General features: G+C 31.3%; 1 protein-coding gene across 3 annotated transcripts in view; it reads right to left on the reverse strand.

Moving 5' to 3' along the window:
- Window positions 1-581: 581 nt before the first annotated feature.
- The window catches only part of LOC129943520 (facilitated trehalose transporter Tret1-like), a 43,623-nt gene continuing 26,646 nt past the window's right edge, over window positions 582-17,558 (reverse strand). For 2 of the 3 annotated variants that reach the window (XM_056053029.1, XM_056053028.1), the window contains exons 2-5: window positions 3,237-3,378; window positions 2,993-3,151; window positions 1,863-2,114; window positions 582-1,792 (exon numbers count right to left, since the gene is read on the reverse strand). In XM_056053029.1, coding sequence (XP_055909004.1) covers window positions 870-1,792; window positions 1,863-2,114; window positions 2,993-3,151; window positions 3,237-3,363 — 1,461 coding nt within the window. In that variant the 5' untranslated portion in view covers window positions 3,364-3,378 and the 3' untranslated portion in view covers window positions 582-869. Of the gene's footprint in view, window positions 1,793-1,862; window positions 2,115-2,992; window positions 3,152-3,236; window positions 3,379-13,888; window positions 13,997-17,558 lie in introns of those variants that run through there. The other variant, XM_056053030.1, reaches the window with a different exon arrangement.

Raw genomic sequence — 17,558 nt, forward strand, 5'->3', positions numbered from 1 at the left:
CTTTCATGGTTCCATATTTAAACTTTACAAAATAAAATTCTGGTGTTCTCCAGGGTTCAATTTTTTCTCATCCTATTTCATCCTATTTTGCATATTATTCTGATTTGGTTCATCATTACGAGCATTCAAAGCTCCTTGAGTGCTCGTACAAATTTAATAAATCAGACTCGGATAACTGCTCTCGCTTAAGAGCCTAACATAAACCTTTACCTTTTATTTCTAAAAATCAAAAATTAAAGCATTCTCCCCCTTATAAAACTCATTTAAATTTATTTGATAAAAGTTCTTTACGTAAACATTTTAAATCAGTAAAAACGAAGTTCTCCATAAGTGCCCATTAAAACGGGGCATTAAAGTTGAGGGACTTTTCCGGGCTTAACAGTTTATCTCTTATTTGTGTGCCTACATTCAATCAGACTAAAAAGAAATGTCTTCTTAAAGTGACCTTGACTTTGATTTAAAAATGCTGACAGCACTATCAACAAATAAATGTCAGTTTGACGTTATTTAAAATACTTAATATTCGGGGATGATGTTGAACCAAAACCATTCTTTTTTACCAAGAAATGAAACACAAAACCTAACCACACAATTTTGTATTACATATTATAATTATATTTAGAATATTTTAACAGCATTTTATATTTAACATTAACATTTGTTTAAATTGTAATAATTATACTTAAAAGTTAACAATACTATATTGACATTTACTTATTACGAACAACAATAACAGAACAATATTAGATTTCTTCTTAACAAAGGTTGAAACCTACAAAATTTACCTATTTGAAGATTCGTCTTAACTAAAACTAATATTTTCTTTCGTTATACATTTTTTTAAAAACCTATTCTTGGCTATAAATTGTTTATGGTTTATCTTGTTTCTTACAATTTAATTTATCTTGAATTTGCTGTAAGCTCAATCCCTTCGTCTCCATTACGACTATCAGTACAAAGAAGAATCCTAGGGCACAGAAGATGCCAAAGAGCCAGAAGGCATAGTACGCCCCCAAAGCATCCAAAGCTGGATAATATCTGGTTATGACGAAACCGAAGGTCCAACAAGTTGATGCCACAATCGATGAAGCAATTGACTTAACATTACTAGGGAACATTTCACCCAACACAGCCCATGGAAGGGGCCCAAAGCCAATGCAATAGACGATGTTGAAGATAATTAGAGCTGGGACGGGTAGCCAAAGGAGATCCTCGGCTTCGTCACGAGCTTGAGCGTAGAAAAATGCACCCAAGGCCGCCAGAGCAATACTCATACCAGCTGCCGATACGGAGAGAATGACCTTACGACCCATTCTGTCAGCAATGATCGGAGTCAGGGCACTAGAACCCACTTGAACACATCCAATGATGATGGTTGCTATCGCAGGATCGATGCCGGTATTGGCATTTATGAAGATGGCCTGGCTGTTGAAGAGGACAACGTTGATGCCAGAACATTGCTGGAAGGCGATCAAACCAGCGCAGATGAACAAAGCCTTGCGGTTACCCTTGTTTTTGATGACATCCGCTACGGTTCCCTTATTTGCTGCGGCCTCATCGATAGTCGCCTGAATTAGAGCCATTTCGTCTTTGACTCCTTCAGCACTTTGGCCTCGCAGAAATTGCAAAGCCTTAAGACTCTCTTCTTTTTTGCCTTTTCCAGCGTAGTAATAAGGACTCTCAGGAAGGAATACAAAGACTACTGCGAATACAATGGGAATGACTAGGCAGCATAATTGTAATGCCAAATATGAAACAAACGGTCCAATGGCGTAGACATACAGAATTCCAGCTAAAAAGAAAATGAATAAGCTTTTAAAGTTCTGAACTAAGTCATTATGTTTTAGAAACAAATTACTTACAAACAATGAAAAGCTGCATGAAAGATCCCAAGGCCCCGCGAGTATCATCTGTTGAAATTTCACCAACATACATTGGTTGGACGGTCATTACGAAACCAACTCCGAAACCCATAATCAGGCGGGATGCGTAGATATATTCAACTTCGGTGGCGTAGATCATAAGAACATAAGCAGCGATGAAGAAAATTGTACTCGATAACATTGTCCATTTGCGTCCAATCCAATCAGCAAGTGGCCCAGCAACGAATGGAGCTGTTGAAGAGACCAAACGAAGAATTTAAATATATCAGTTTAGGTTTCATCAAAATTTCCAATTAATATTGTCGCTTCATATAGGAGCCCTTTGAACTTAACATAAAAAAACGTAGGAGATGATTCATTTTGTTCTTAAGTTCTCTAAACTCTAACTTATGTCAAAAAGGGCAATGATATCTGCTAAGTACTTTTTCGTTAAAATGAGCGCAATTTTCTTTTAAAAATTTCTTCCAGAATGTTGGACTCGAAGTCCTCTCTGACCTCTCATTCAATACTTATGTACACAGTTCTGTGTAAAGGAGCCCTTTAGAGCTTTTTTGTTAAACGGGGCGAACTATTGATAATTCCAATTGAAACAGTTTAGGATTTCATTCAGAATTTTAAAATTTGCGCTCTTCTAAGAATGTCCTGTCTTCTGATATTTAGAATCATTCAAACTTTCGGTAAAATTACAGAATATCATCTCTTGCTTTGCGTAACTAGTTTTGATTAGTAAGATGGTTCTCCAATACCAACCTAATTCCGGCCAGAAAAATATCTCTTAGCAAATACTATTTCGCTAAACTGAGCGAAATTTGAAACTTTTTACTAAGAATTATTCAAGTTTTCAGGATTTATTCCAGAATATTGTCGCTTCTTTAATAGACCTCGTCAAGACTATAAAAATATTCCATATTAGGTAAATGTTGTTTTCATTTAATTCAGTAAAATATCGAACATTTCAGCTAAAACCGTTCAAGATTTAATTTCAAATATCACATTTGCGCTATTCTAAAATTAAAAATTCATTCGGACTAGAAACCTTTCCCTTTAGAAATACTGTTTCGCTGAACTAAATCATCTTTGAAATATTTAAAAACCTTCCTTGAACTTACCAACTAAAGCTCCAATTGCTATCAATGATGATATCCATGCTTCTTCTTCTTTGGTAATACCAACGTCCATTGGACTATCATCGGTATTTTGTTGTAATTTTGGTATTATTGGCGATGTCCATCCTAAACATGTTCCAATAGCAAAACTTGATAAATTGGCTAAACGAATAAAATTGAAGACAAAAATTTGAGAATTTTTAAGTTACATTTTTTTGAGATATTTATTTTTTCAAATTTTTCTTACCGCATACAGCTGCCAAATAAACGCGTGACTTCTTAACTGGCTCCATTTTTGGTTTACGACCTGGATCTATATAAAAAGCTGTTTCTTCTTCTTTTGTACAATTAGCAGGATTCTCCGCAGAAAGCATTTGCAACGATTAAAGCTGTAAATAAAATATCAAGAATTACAATTTTAATATAACAATAATGTGTACATTAAATTAAAGGGTGTTTTTAACATAGATTGAGTTGTAATTTTATTTTCATCTGGCAAAACTTTTCCAACTGAGAGCCAAAAGAATTGTTGGAATATAATATTTAAAAATGGACAGAACTATTGAGCACTTTTAAAATCATGACTTATAGTTTATAATCTGGAAATAGGTGAAAATACTGGGACCTCACAGAAGACAGTCACACTTAGTCGTCTTTATGAAAACATCAGATCGAATTCGATAGAACAAGCTAACCTTAATAATTATATATCAATATTATATAATTATTTAGTTTATATTACGTTTGATCAATAAGAAGATTTATTTTGAATATTCCGTTATTTGTGCAGGTGTCATCTTAATCGATATATAAACGGTGATTTTTTAAGAGCTTGAGAACTTTTTTTTAAAAAAAAAAAACGCATAAAATTTGCAAAATCTCATCGATTCTTTATTTGAAACGTTAGATTGGTCCATTTAACATTTACTTTTTTTCACATTTACTTTTTGAAGATAATTTCATTTAAATGTTGACCGCGGCTGCGTCTTTGGTGGTCCATTCGGAAAGTCCAATTTTGGGTAACTTTTTCGAGCATTTCGGCCAGAATAGCCCGAATTTTTTCGGAAATGTTGTCTTCCAAAGCTGGAATAGTTGCTGGCTTATTTGCGTAGACTTTAGACTTGACGTAGCCCCACAAAAAATAGTCTAAAGGCTTCAAATCGCATGATCTTGGTGGCCAACTTACCGGCCCATTCCTTGAGATGAATTGTTCTCCGAAGTTTTCCCTCAAAATGGCCATAGAATCGCGAGCTTTGTGGCATGTAGCGCCATCTTGTTGAAACCACATGTCAACCAAGTTCAGTTCTTCCATTTTTGGCAACAAAAAGTTTGTTTGTATTGAACGATAGCGATCGCCATTCACCGTAACGTTGCGTCCAACAGCATCTTTGAAAAAATACGGTCCACCACCACCAGCGTACAAACCACACCAAACAGTGCATTTTTCGGGATGAATGGGCAGTTCTTGAACGGCTTCTGGTTGCTCTTCACTCCAAATGCGGCAATTTTGCTTATTTACTTAGCCATTCAACCAGAAATGAGCCTCATCGCTGAACAAAATTTGTCGATAAAAAAGCGGATTTTCTGCCAACTTTTCTATCGGCAGATCGTTCGGCTTCAGTTCTTGCACGAGCTGTATTTTATACGGTTTTACACCAAGATCTTTGCGTAAAATCTTCCATGTGGTCGAATAACACAAACCCAATTGCTGCGAACGGCGACGAATCGACATTTCACGGTCTTCAGCAACACTCTCAGAAACAGACGCAATATTCTCTTCTGTACGCACTGTACGCATTCGTGTGGTTGCTTTAATGTCCAATAAAGTAAACTGAGTGCGAAACTTGGTCACAATCGCATTAATTGTTTGCTCACTTGGTCGATTATGTAGACCATAAATCGGACGTAAAGCGCGAAACACATTTCGAACCGAACACTGATTTTTGTAATAAAATTCAATGATTTGCAAGCGTTGCTCGTTAGTAAGTCTATTCATGATGAAATGTCAAAGCATACTGAGCATCTTTCTCTTTGACACCATGTCTGAAATCCCGCGTGATCTGTCAAATACTAATGCATGAAAATCCTAACCTCAAAAAAATCACTCTTTACATAATCACTAAAAACGGAAGGATACGCACCTCAGGAACTTAAAAAACTTATAAAAACTGATATGTTCGAATGGTAGACATTTTTGCATTCAAGAGGACACAAGCGTGAACATCAGCTGCATAGTACCTCAGATTGGGGAAAGATTGGGTTCCAAGCCCAGTGGAACAGTAGCAAACAAGAGAGGTCGAAAAGTTGTTTTCACTAAGGCATCTTACCTTTCGCCCAGACGGCAGTGGATGAATTCCCAAGATGGAATCAGCGGTGGCGTCTACATTTCCAGTTAGGTTGAACCACTAAGTGAAAACCTTATATGACTACTAAAACATATTCGAAGCCCAGCCCTGTAAGGAGTGGTTATGCCAGTTCTCGCCCTTGGAGTTAAATGAAGGACCTGGGCCTTCAGATTGAAGGTCGTGCATCAGGGTGACTTCTTGGCTACATAGAGAAAACCCAGTTGCGAAACAACAGCAAGCCTCATATACGGGTGGATTTACTGATGACAACACACGCAAACGAATTAATGACAACGAAATTCGGATATGCACATGGAATGTTAGGTCCCTTAACAAACCACGTACAGCTGAAGAATCAGCGGAAAAAGCAGACATCACAGTCATCCAGGAAATACGATGGGAAGGGCCGATATTTACTATGGTGACTGTTACCGTGAAAACACATAACGCTTTTTTTGCTGCGGCTTTCTCATTGGCGGCCGACTTTGGCAACAAATCTTGAGCTATAGGTAAATTAACGAGCACCCCATGACCATCCGCATCAAGGCTGAATTAGGCAATATTAGCCCCCCCCGCAGAAGAGAAGAATGACAACATCAAGGATATGTTCTTCGAACTTGTAGTTCTCAAGACGATTCTACCGTCAAACAGGTTGACCATATTGCGATCGAAGCTAGACAAGCTTCCAGCATCATGAATGTCCGAACCGAGGAACTAACAGCGCTTCGGACCACTTATTCGTTGTAGGTAATGTAACACTTCGGGTTTCCAGACCCAAAGCAAAACAGGGAGATGCTAGTAGAAGATACAACGTTGCACGGCTAAAATTGCAAGAGATTGGGTGGCAACATTGCCAAGATGCAATTAGAGAAGCAACTTCTGACGTGCTGGGTTTCAAAGAGCCACTAACAAGAAACACCTGGTTTGATGAGGGATTTCGGCAGATCCTGGAAAAATCGAAGCAAATCTGCTATGAACACAGAAAACAACACCAGCGCTGAGATCAAACGAAGAAAAACTCTTGCTAACCGCTGTTTCTTTGTTTCTCTCGAGGGACCAAAGTGTCGTTTCGAGTGAAAAGCTCTTCGTCAAATCTACGGTCCCGAGTGCGTAGAAGGTGAATGGACGAGATTACAGAACGAGCGCATGAAAATCAATGATTCGGCTCGACACGAAGGCCTTGGGCTGGAGACATTGATCTAGATGGCTAAGTAAGCACACACCTCAAGACCGTATCCAAATTGTTAAAATTCACTTTCAAAATGGTGAATAATTTATAGCCACACTTAACTTTGCGGCCCAGCAAAAGTCAAAAAGTTTTTAAGAAATTTAAACTATTGTCTTTGACCGTGATTTGATAAATTCAAAGATTTTAGGGCTTTTAAAATTCTCTTGACACAGTTCCTTAATTCGATTACCAGTAGCGTCGTATATGAGTATTTCCTGATTGGGTTCTTAAAATGCATCGAAACGATCATTCATCAGAAAATTATGGTGGTGCAAATGTAACAATTGGAATAAAAACATATCAGAAAAGGAAATTACAATCAAAAGACTTTGTTGCCATTTAGAAAAGGTAAAATATCCTGTGGAAAATTGTTACTTTAATTTTGAGAATTCATACCCATGGGCATCGTTTCCTTTATGCAATTTTATTTGGAATTTACATCCTCTAAAAAGAGGAATTTAATTCCACAAATTAAAATTACAAATTCCAAAAGGAAGACAACTGTTGCTATTACTTCTTTTCTAAGAATAAGCGATCACATACTTTGGTTAAAAATTCTAGGGTCTTTATTTTTGAATGCAATTTTTTCAATCTCTGATAAAGAAAATGCACATTTCTATGTTCATATCTTTTTTTATTTTTAAGGGCTACTTGAACTTGCAATGTTAAATGTTGATAGACTTCATTCTTTTCAAATAGCAGAAGACGAGTCTTACTTTGAAGCATTTTTATCGTAACAAGATGTTCTACTTTTCCACTTTTATTGTATAAATAATTTCATCTTATCTTAAAACATTTTATATCGAAACAAAAAATCTAGGAATTTTAATTAGAAAATTAGACACTTGAGCAAATAAAATTCCGTAATAATATAAACGTGATCTAAATTGATTTCTTTTGATTTTGAGTTTTTGAGCATACTTCAGAACAAATAAATTGACGCCATAGTCTTATAAAAGCGCCATGCACAAAACAGCGTACAGCTTACCCACCTGTCATTTGATGGGTCGAAAAACTATCGAATACTTTAGATTATAAAATATATCAATATTCTGTTATCGAATTATTGTGAAACAAAAGTATTGAACATCGAATTTATGTACAAAGGTTCCAAAGTTAAATGATAAAATAGAAGAAGTTAGAAGTGACTTATCAATCAAAGTCATCAAAAATGTATTTCTTCTTCTTTAATTGTGAAGACGACCTTTAATTGTGAAGAAAGCCTAAAATGTGTTTTTAACATTCATAGAAACATTGAAACGCACTCTGATAATTTTTCAACATGTCCTTCACCGGAAAAACGGAATATACTTTTCCAAATTATTGTGATGCTGATTTCCGACGATTTTAATTTTTTCAAAACTTTGTATTTATTAAGTGCCTTCGTTTCGGAATTTCGAAACAAAATCTGTCCAATTTATAACCCCGGGATGTTTTTCGTATGTAAGGGTAATTTTGTTACTACTATCTTCTTGGCAACACTGGTTTAAACAGCTGAATCACGTTTCGTGTTTTCAAATTCAAACATCTTCAGTTTGGTCTATAATTTAACCACGAATCGTCTTACAAACTAACAACACTTGCAAATTATTGAATTGTATTATCAAAATGAGTTGAGTTAAGAAAGTTTATCGCTGCTTCTTCCATTTTATGGTCAGTTTAAGCGGCTATTCAGGCTATTGTGACTAAATCTCGCACCAAATTTACATTTCTGGACATTAAACCACCAACACGCTTACTTAGAGTGCGAGCTGAAGAAACTGAATTGGCCAGTGTAACCCGACAACGTGGACCGTTTTGCAAAAGGATTTAGGTGTGCTGCCTTTTTAAATACAGCTATTGCAAGATTTGAAGCCAAACGACTTGGAAAAATGGCCAAAGATCCATTTTTTTACCGAAAAATTGTGTTCAGCGACGAAGGTCATTTTTGTTTCAATGTTTACGTAAATTAGCAGAATTGTCGATTTTGGAGTGAATATCAGCCAGAAGCATTGCAAGAGCTACCAATGCATCCAGAAAAAGTAACAGTTTGGTGCGGTTTATGGGCTAGTATCATCATTGGACCGTACTTATAATAATAATAAAAAGAGGCTGGGATGCGACCCACACTGATAACTTCCCATCCCGTCTGTCGATTTGTCTTGCTTAAAAGTTTGTCTTTATGTACTCGTATCAATTTTTACCAAATTTGGGTACTCTTTTTGTAGATTTTATTTTTATATGAAAAAACGGACTGTTCGATTTTTATATAAAAATTACTGAATATCGAAAACAATATTTTCTGTGAAATAAAATAAATTTCAAGCCAATATTTTTAAGTTTTGAAAAGCTATTTGAGTCGAAAGTAAATTTTTACGAAGTTTTAGTATTATTTTTTTTTTTGAGTTTTATTTTTTGTAACAAAAACTGTCAATTCGATTTTTTTTTAAATTTTACCAACAATATTTCTTATGAGATAAAATTACTTTAAAGCCAATACTTAAAATTTTTAAAGAGATATTTGAGTCAAAACTCAATTTTTACCAACTTTTATACATTTTTTTTAGGTTTTTATTTTTTGTAAAAAAAATGTCAATTCGATATTTTTCAAACTTTAACTGAATGTTGACAACAATATTTTTTGAAAGATAAAAGTAAATAAAAGCCAATATCTCTAAGATTTTAAAAGATATTTGAGTCGAAAATAAATTTTTACCAACTTTTATACATTTTTTTTAGGTTTTTATTTTTTGTAAAAAAACTGTCAATTCGATTTTTTTCAAACTTTAATTGAATGTTAACAGCAAGATTTTTTGAAAGATAAAAGTAAATTAAAGCCAATATCTCAAAGTTTTGAAAAGATATTTGAGTCAAAAATCAATTTTTACCAACTTTTATAAATTATTTTTTTTAGGTTTTTAGTTTTTGTAAAAAAACTGTAAATTCGATTTTTTTCAAACTTTAATTGTATGTTGACAACAAGATTTTTTGAAAGGTAAAAGATAATTAAAGCCAATATCTCAAAGGTTTGAAAAGATATTTGAGTCGAAAATCAATTTTTACCAACTTTTATAATTTTTTTTTTAGGTTTTTATTTTTTGTAAAAAAACTGTCAATTCGATTTTTTTCAAACTTTAACTGAATGTTGACAACAAGATTTTTTAATAGATAAAAGTAAATAAAAGCCAATATCTCAAAGTTTTAAAAAGATATTTGAGTCGAAAATCAATTTTTACCAACTTTTATACATTTGTTTTTTAGGTTTTTATTTTATGTAAAAAAACTGTCAATTCGATTTTTTTCAAACTTTAACTGAATGTTGACAACAAGATTTTTTGAAAGATAAAAGTAAATAAAAGCCAATATCTCAAAGTTTTGAAAAGATATTTGAGTCGAAAATCAATTTTTACCAACTTTTATAAATTTTTTGTTTAGGTTTTTATTTTTTGTAAAAAAAACTGTCAATTCGATTTTGCTCAAAATTTTTCAGAATGTTGAAAACAATATTTCTTATAAGATAAAATAAAATTGAAGCCTTAATTTCAAGTTTTTGAAAAGATATTTGAATCGATATTCAATTTTTACGAACTTTGAATAATGTTTTTTTTTAGATTTTTATTTTTTATAAAAAAACTGTCAATTAGATTTTTCTCAAAATTTTATCAGATATCAAAAACATTATTCTTCGTTGCACAAAATTGTTTTAGAAATAAAATCATATTTCAGTCGTAAAATTTTGGAGGTGACAAATTTTTTTTTTCAGTTTTATTGATTTAAAAAAAAAACCGTTATATTGATTTTTTTCAAAAAATATACCGGTTTGGTATCACGTTACAATCTATTATATAAAATTTAATTCAAGTCTCTAGCGTTTTTGGTTCTTAAGATATTTAGGGTTAACCAAAATTTTCACCATTTTTTCAAACTGCTATAGTAAAAAAACCACCCACGCAATTTTCTTGAGAGCCCTTTCTGCATCTTTCTGCCTTATTATCTGTATAACAAAATTTATTTGAAGTCGATATCTCTTCTGGTTCTTGAGCTATGGACAACGAAAAAAACGTCGCGAACGTACGGACGTACGGACGTACGGACGTACGGACGTACGGACGTACAAACGTACGTACACACGCACGCACAGACATCTTTCTAAAAATCTTTTATTTCGACTCTAGGGACCTTGAAACGTCGAGAAATGTCAAAATTTTCAATTTGACAAATCGGACCCATTACAATAACTTCCTATGGGAAGTTAATAATGCGAATCATTACGTAACTGTGAATGGTGAGCGCTACCGTGCGAGGATATCCATTTTTTTCCACAAAATGCAAAAGCTTGCCCCTTCACCCTTTATATAAAACCATCTTCTGCTCCAAATTTTGAATATATTTAAGTCTTTGGTACTTGGCAGTTCACATTTTCCAAAATTTAAAAACATAAGAATTTTGTTTGCATAAGAATCTAAATCTCTTGAATCGAAACCCATGGTTTATGTCCATGTTTACTGAATTTCGATTTCAAAACAAGAAGATATCGACTTGAAATAATATTTTTTTTACAGTTGGTGTTTTTAATTATTATTAAGCTATTTCAAAAAGAGAACATCCACAGTAATAACTTTAAAAAACTTTAATTTTTTTGTGGAAAAAAATTCAATTGTATTTTTCTAAAAACATTACCATTCATCAATTTTGTTAATTGTTTAACTTCGATTCGAGTTTAATGTTTAAATAAATAAAAACAAAATTGGGTGGCGTAACAGTCCGTTTGAGAACTAGGACCAAGTGACTGACAACTCTCAAACATTCCTTTGTGCGAGTACTGTTGTCAGGGATGTTTGCAGTACAATTTGTTTGAAGTCCTTTGCATTATTGGTTCGTTAGAAACTTTGGTTCTTCAACAAGAAAAATACTATTTCTTATCAAAGACCTATTGTGCACATGTTAACGTTATTATCTGTTAACCTATCCAAAACGTGACGAACTAATTCAATAATTCAAAAAAATTATCAGCTTGATAAAACAGACCGCAATTTTGAAAAGTGGCTGGGATGCGACCCACACTGATAACTTCCCATTCCGTGTGTAGATTTGTCTTGCTTAAGAGGTTTGTAGGTTTTCGTGTTTTGTTCAAAAACATCAAATTCAAAATCAATTTTTGTAAACACGATTTTTACTCGAAATCCAATTTTTACCAATTTTAGTAGCATTTCTTAAAAGTTATAATTTTCTTGTGAAAATACGGACTGTTGAATTTTTATCCAAAATTCACTGGATGTCGAGAACAATATTTTATGTGAGATAAAATAAGTTTGAAACCAATATTTTAAATTTTTGAAAAGACATTTGAGTCGAAAATCAATTTTAACGAACGTTTAGAAATGCTTTTTTTAGGTTTTTAATTTTTATTAAAAAAGCTTTCAATTCGATTTTTCAAAAAAAATATACCGAATGTTCAAAACAATAATTCTCATAAGAAAAAATTAGATTTCAGTCAAAATCTCAAAGTTTTGTAAAGATATTAAGTCGAAAATCTATTTTTACCTACATTTGTTAATTATTTTTTGGGTTTTTAGTTTTTTGTAAGAAAACTATCAATTCGATTTTTCTCAAAATTTAACCGAATGTTGAAAACAATATTTGTTATAAGGAAACATTAGTTTAAAGCCAAAACGTGAAAGTTTTGAAAAGATATTTGAGTCGAAATTCAATTTTTACTAACTTTCAGTAATATTTTTGTTGGGTTTTTATTTTTTATAAACAAAACTATCAATCCAATTTTTCTCAAAATATAAACAGATAATAAAAACGTTATTTTTCCTTACACAAAATTATTTTGGAGATAAAATCAGTTTTTGTTTGGACAAATTTCTTGGTGACAAATATTTATTTTTCAGATTTTTTGATTTATAAAACTAAAACCATTAATAGGATTTTTTTACAAAAACATATTTGTTTGTTATCGCGTTACAATATATAATATAAAATTTAATTCAAGTCTCTAGCTAAATTGGTTCGTGATATATTTAGGGCTTACCAATATTTTCACCTTTTTTTAAACTGATATTTAAAAAAAAAACCACCCACTCAATTTGTATAAAAGTCTTTTCTGCATCTTTCTGCATTATTATTTTTAAAACAAAATTGATTTGAAATTCGATATTTCGACTGGTTCTTGAGCTACGGACGACGAAGACACAAACATCTCTCTAAAAATCCTTTATTTCGACTCTTCTGACCATGAAACGTCGAGAAATTTCAAAATGTTCAATTCGACAAATCGGTCCCATTACAATAGCTTCCTATGATATGCTAAAAATTATATCGTAAACAATATTTTCTGTACCATGAAATTAGTTTGAAGATATTACTTTCGTATTTTTGAAAAGATAGTCTAATATAAATTTTTACCAACTTATAGAATTTTTGTAGGTTTTTAGTTTTTGTAAGCAATTGTCAATTCAATTTTTCTCAAAATTTTACAAGATGTCAAAAATGTGATATTATGGGTAAACCATAATTGTCCAATCCAATTGGAAAGTCTTCATCTTTCTGTAGTCATAACGATAAAAGCTTCCCGAACGTCCGAACGCACAGGCATCTCTCTAAGAATGTTTAATTTAGACTCTAGCGACCTTGATACGTCGAGAAATGTCAACAATTACAGCTCGACAAATCGAACCGATTACAATAAATTCCTATGGGAATTTAAAAATATTGATTTTTTCAAAGCTCTCTCTGCATATTCTAATATCATTATCTGTTTACCGATTTGAAACTTTAAAATATTCAATTGAATAAATCAGACCAATTACAACCGGGAACAAAATAACATTTGCGAAAATGAAATATATATTAAAACTTAAGGAGAACAAGATTGGACACTTTTTATTACATTTAGCTTTTTAAGCATGTTATTTTGTTTAATATAAAAACTATGTTTTTATTTTTCAAGTCTTATTTTTTTTAAGTTCAGAATTTAATTGAAAATATTGACAACCCTTGAAAAGCTAACACTTTTGTTATGAGCTGGTGTAGAAAAAACTGTAATTGATGAACTCCTTCAATGTCCTTTTTGAGTAATAATTTGCGCCTAAGAAATCAGCATACATTTTTGTAACTTCACACTCAGAAAGAAACTTTTCGCATTTTCAAATTTTGTTTGGTTTCAATGCCTCGTACACTTTTAATTTATTTTTTGTATCTTTGTTTAAAACCATTTATGACACAAGATTTTGTTATCCTGTTTTCTTTGATTTGAAAAATATTTAGTTTTATTTAGAGCAATACAAAATATCAATTTTCTCAAAAACGCACTTTTAGTTGATATATCAATTTCCAACTTACCAAACATCTTGAACGCCATTTTGAAAAACTCTGAGTCCTGAATTTGTACTACGAATATAATATCCTTTAATAATTTTTTAATCACAGATCAATATTAATATCACAAAGAATTAATTCAAAATGATTTGGAAATACAACTTGGAAAGTATAATTTTTTTAATTTTTTTTCGCGTCAGTATCTATATTTTGAGATTCCAATTATGTCTACGGATCTTAAATCTATGAAGAAACAATAACCTTAAGATCTCTTTTCATATTAAAAGAAAAGAAGATAAAAATGATGGTTTTGTCTATCTTATAAATATTTATTGAAGAATTATGATAAACAAAATAAAATTCAGTTAATTCTTGTTTCTTAATTTGGCTCCATAAAGAAGCTAATTAAGATCAGGGATACTGAGTTAAGATGAAACGGAAAAGGGGTTTTATTATTTTGTCTTAATGGTGCCCTGTGATTTGTTGATGATTTTTTTACGAATTACTTCCTATTAAGAGATAACCTTCTTAAAGTCTTATCAAATGGAGTTCAGCCGGATAGAGTTCGAAAAATTTGAGATATAGTTTTTTTAAACATTAGGCGGACTTCCTTTCAGCCTCCATTTATCAGCGCCCTTAAGCCAATCATTTTCAAATGAAGTCTTAAAACTTACAGCATCTTTAACGGCCCTGTTTAACTTTGTTTATCATAATATAACAAAAACCATAAACATAAAGCATATCATTTTACATTTTATGCTTCACAATTGACAAAAGCATTAAGTAAGTTATTTTAACTCTCATAGCTAAGTAATGTTTACTTAACCGATTTTACAGCATCTCATTTCTTTAAATTTAATTTCAAAATAGATTTGATAAGATTTCGATGTAAGAAAATATAAAATTGGGACAACAGTTAAGGAAATTTTTGAACTTAGAAGAAGACTAAAGTTTAATATTGAGGCAAAGATTTGAAGCTCACAAGCTATTTAAGTTTATTCTAGTTCTATTTACTTCATTTTGACTTTGGAAAATTACGTCTAAAATACTCCTTTGCCTCTTAAAGAAATAAAGTCACGCTAACACCATTTGACCTAATTACGCATTCAATTTTATTAATTAATTCAACAATACTACGATTTTTAGTCATTATTCATCAGAATCTATTTGTTGAGATGAATTCTTGTTTAATATACTCACAATATAGAAATCATAATATTTAAACAACTGAAATAATATTTTCGCAGACTTTTTTAATGATTTTTAATTCCTTTTTGTTGAAGTTTGTTGAGTTAAAACACACAATTAAGTGAACAAACAAGACATGATAAATGCAAATTGTTGTAATTATATAAATATTATTAAACTACTCAACTTAACTTTTAGGAAATCCTAGAAGATTCCATCAACTGAGTAGACCTCCAATAGTTAAGTTTACTTTGAATTTATTTTCGATATTAATCTTAACAAATTAACTAATCATAGTTTTTGTCGTCAAGCCATATATTGTTTTTTTTTTTATATTGCAATAGTTTATTAATTAGTTTTTAACCCTTAACTAAAGTCGTGAATATTTCCTACGGTTCTAAAGTCGTGGGTCCACTGGACCCAGGCCTTTTAAAAGGTCAATAAAAATAAAGGTATAATATATTTTATGTATTTTTTTTTACTAAACGTAATACTTAAACAATAGAAAACAAGTTTTAAAAAATCAAACACAGCAAGTTTCATTTGCACTTAAAATTTGCACTTTCGTCAGGCAGTCTCAATTTGTAAAATTGAAATATAACATTTTTAATAAATACATAATTAAACTAAATCAAAAGTAAAAAATCCATAAATACATTTTTTTGGAATTTTAAAAACAGCTCTTCAAAACTGTAAAAACAAAAACTTAAAATCTTTTTCTGACAAAATTCTGACAATGGTCAAAGTCAACCAATCTATAAACATGAAAAACATACTTGTTTTGAACAACTCATACAAATGGGCACCTTGGACTTAGCACCCAAATGTACCGTTTTCGATTTTTTATTTGCCGGACACAAAAAGAGCATCTTTTTCTTTTGTGTCCATCAAATTTTAGATATTCTTCGTTATTTGGAACTACTTTTATGGGTTGAAGTTTAAGAACCGTAGGAATGCCCGTTTTCACTTGCACGGGAAGTCTATGGGTATAATATCTTTCCCTCATGTTTGTAAAAGTATCAAAAAATAAGTAACGTAAATAAAGTTGTGGGTCCAGCAGACCCATGCACATGTCAATAGACACCTAAGGAGAAGCGAGCGAAATGCGTCCTTCTCACTACACAAACATTGGATTATTACAGGAAGGTACTGAGAAATTGAGAGATCTGCGGTGACTGTGTCGTTTTCTGCAAACATTTGAAGATTGTGTGTGGGTCCACTGGACCCACGACTTTAGTTAAGGGTTAAATCATAAATTACATTTTGTACTTATTCAAATAAAAAAAATAATGTTTTTACATTTATAATCGTTCTTAAAGATTTTTGTATTTATATTTTTACGAAATTTCTGGAATTATTTTTATTCTGAATTGAAAATTTATCAAGAATTGTTTTAATACTTAGATTTTGAAATAGTTTTCAGTTTTGTCTATCGCATTCTTGTAAGACCAATTTGTTTTTAATTAATTATTAAATATAAGAAGCAAGTTCTTACGGCCGCCGGTACAACAATCGTATTGTTTAAATAGAAATAGTATTTCACTGTATTTCATATGCACATAAATCGTGCAAATTATTTTTTTTAAAAAGAGGCTGGGATGCGACCCACACTGATAACTTAAAATCCCTTCTGTCGATTTGTCTTGCTTAAAAGGTTTGTACGTTTTCGTATTTTGCTAAAACAGTTGTCAGTTGAATTTTTCTAAAAATTAAAAATGTTTGCATATGATGAAATATGAAAAAACTGACTGTTAGACACAATATTTTTTATAAAATAAAATTAATTAGAAGTTTTTATTTTTTGTAAAAAATTTTACTGAATGTAACCAACAAAATAAAAAAATTAGTTTAAAGTTAATTTCTAAAAGTTCTACAAAGTTATTTGAGTCGAAAATCAATATTTACTTAGTTTAATTAATTTATTTTTTAGGTTTTTAGTTTTTGATCTTCAAAAATTGATGATCCGATTTTTTCTAACAATTTGACCGAATGTTAAAAACAATAAGTTGGAAACCATAATCTCAAGTTTTAGAAAAGATATCTGAGTTGGAAATAAATTTTTCCTAAATTTAGCAGGTTTTTTAGGTTTTTGTTTTATATAAAAAAACTGTCAATTCGATTTTTATCAATATTTTACTTGATATCAAAAACATTATTTTTCGTTCGTAAATATTTCGAGGTGACAATTTTTTTTTTTGATTAGAAAAAAACCGTTGATTAGATTTTTTTCCAAAAATAAATTTATTTGGTATCACGTTACAATATCATACTTCATACTAATATTATAAATGCGAATGTAAGTTTGTTTGTTACGCTTTCACGCAAAAACTACTTAACCGATCACCATGAAACTTTGCGCATACACTCTTAAAGGTATTGGAAGTAACAAAGGATACTTTTTATTAAAAAAAATAAAAACAAATTACGAAAAATAAGAAAATTGTTTGTTAAAATATCGTCAAATTTAGCTACTTCAACGCCATCTAGCATCATCTAGCATCATAGT

This window comes from Eupeodes corollae, chromosome 1 (assembly GCF_945859685.1).
Source record: "Eupeodes corollae chromosome 1, idEupCoro1.1, whole genome shotgun sequence".
Classification (NCBI taxonomy): domain Eukaryota; kingdom Metazoa; phylum Arthropoda; class Insecta; order Diptera; family Syrphidae; genus Eupeodes; species Eupeodes corollae.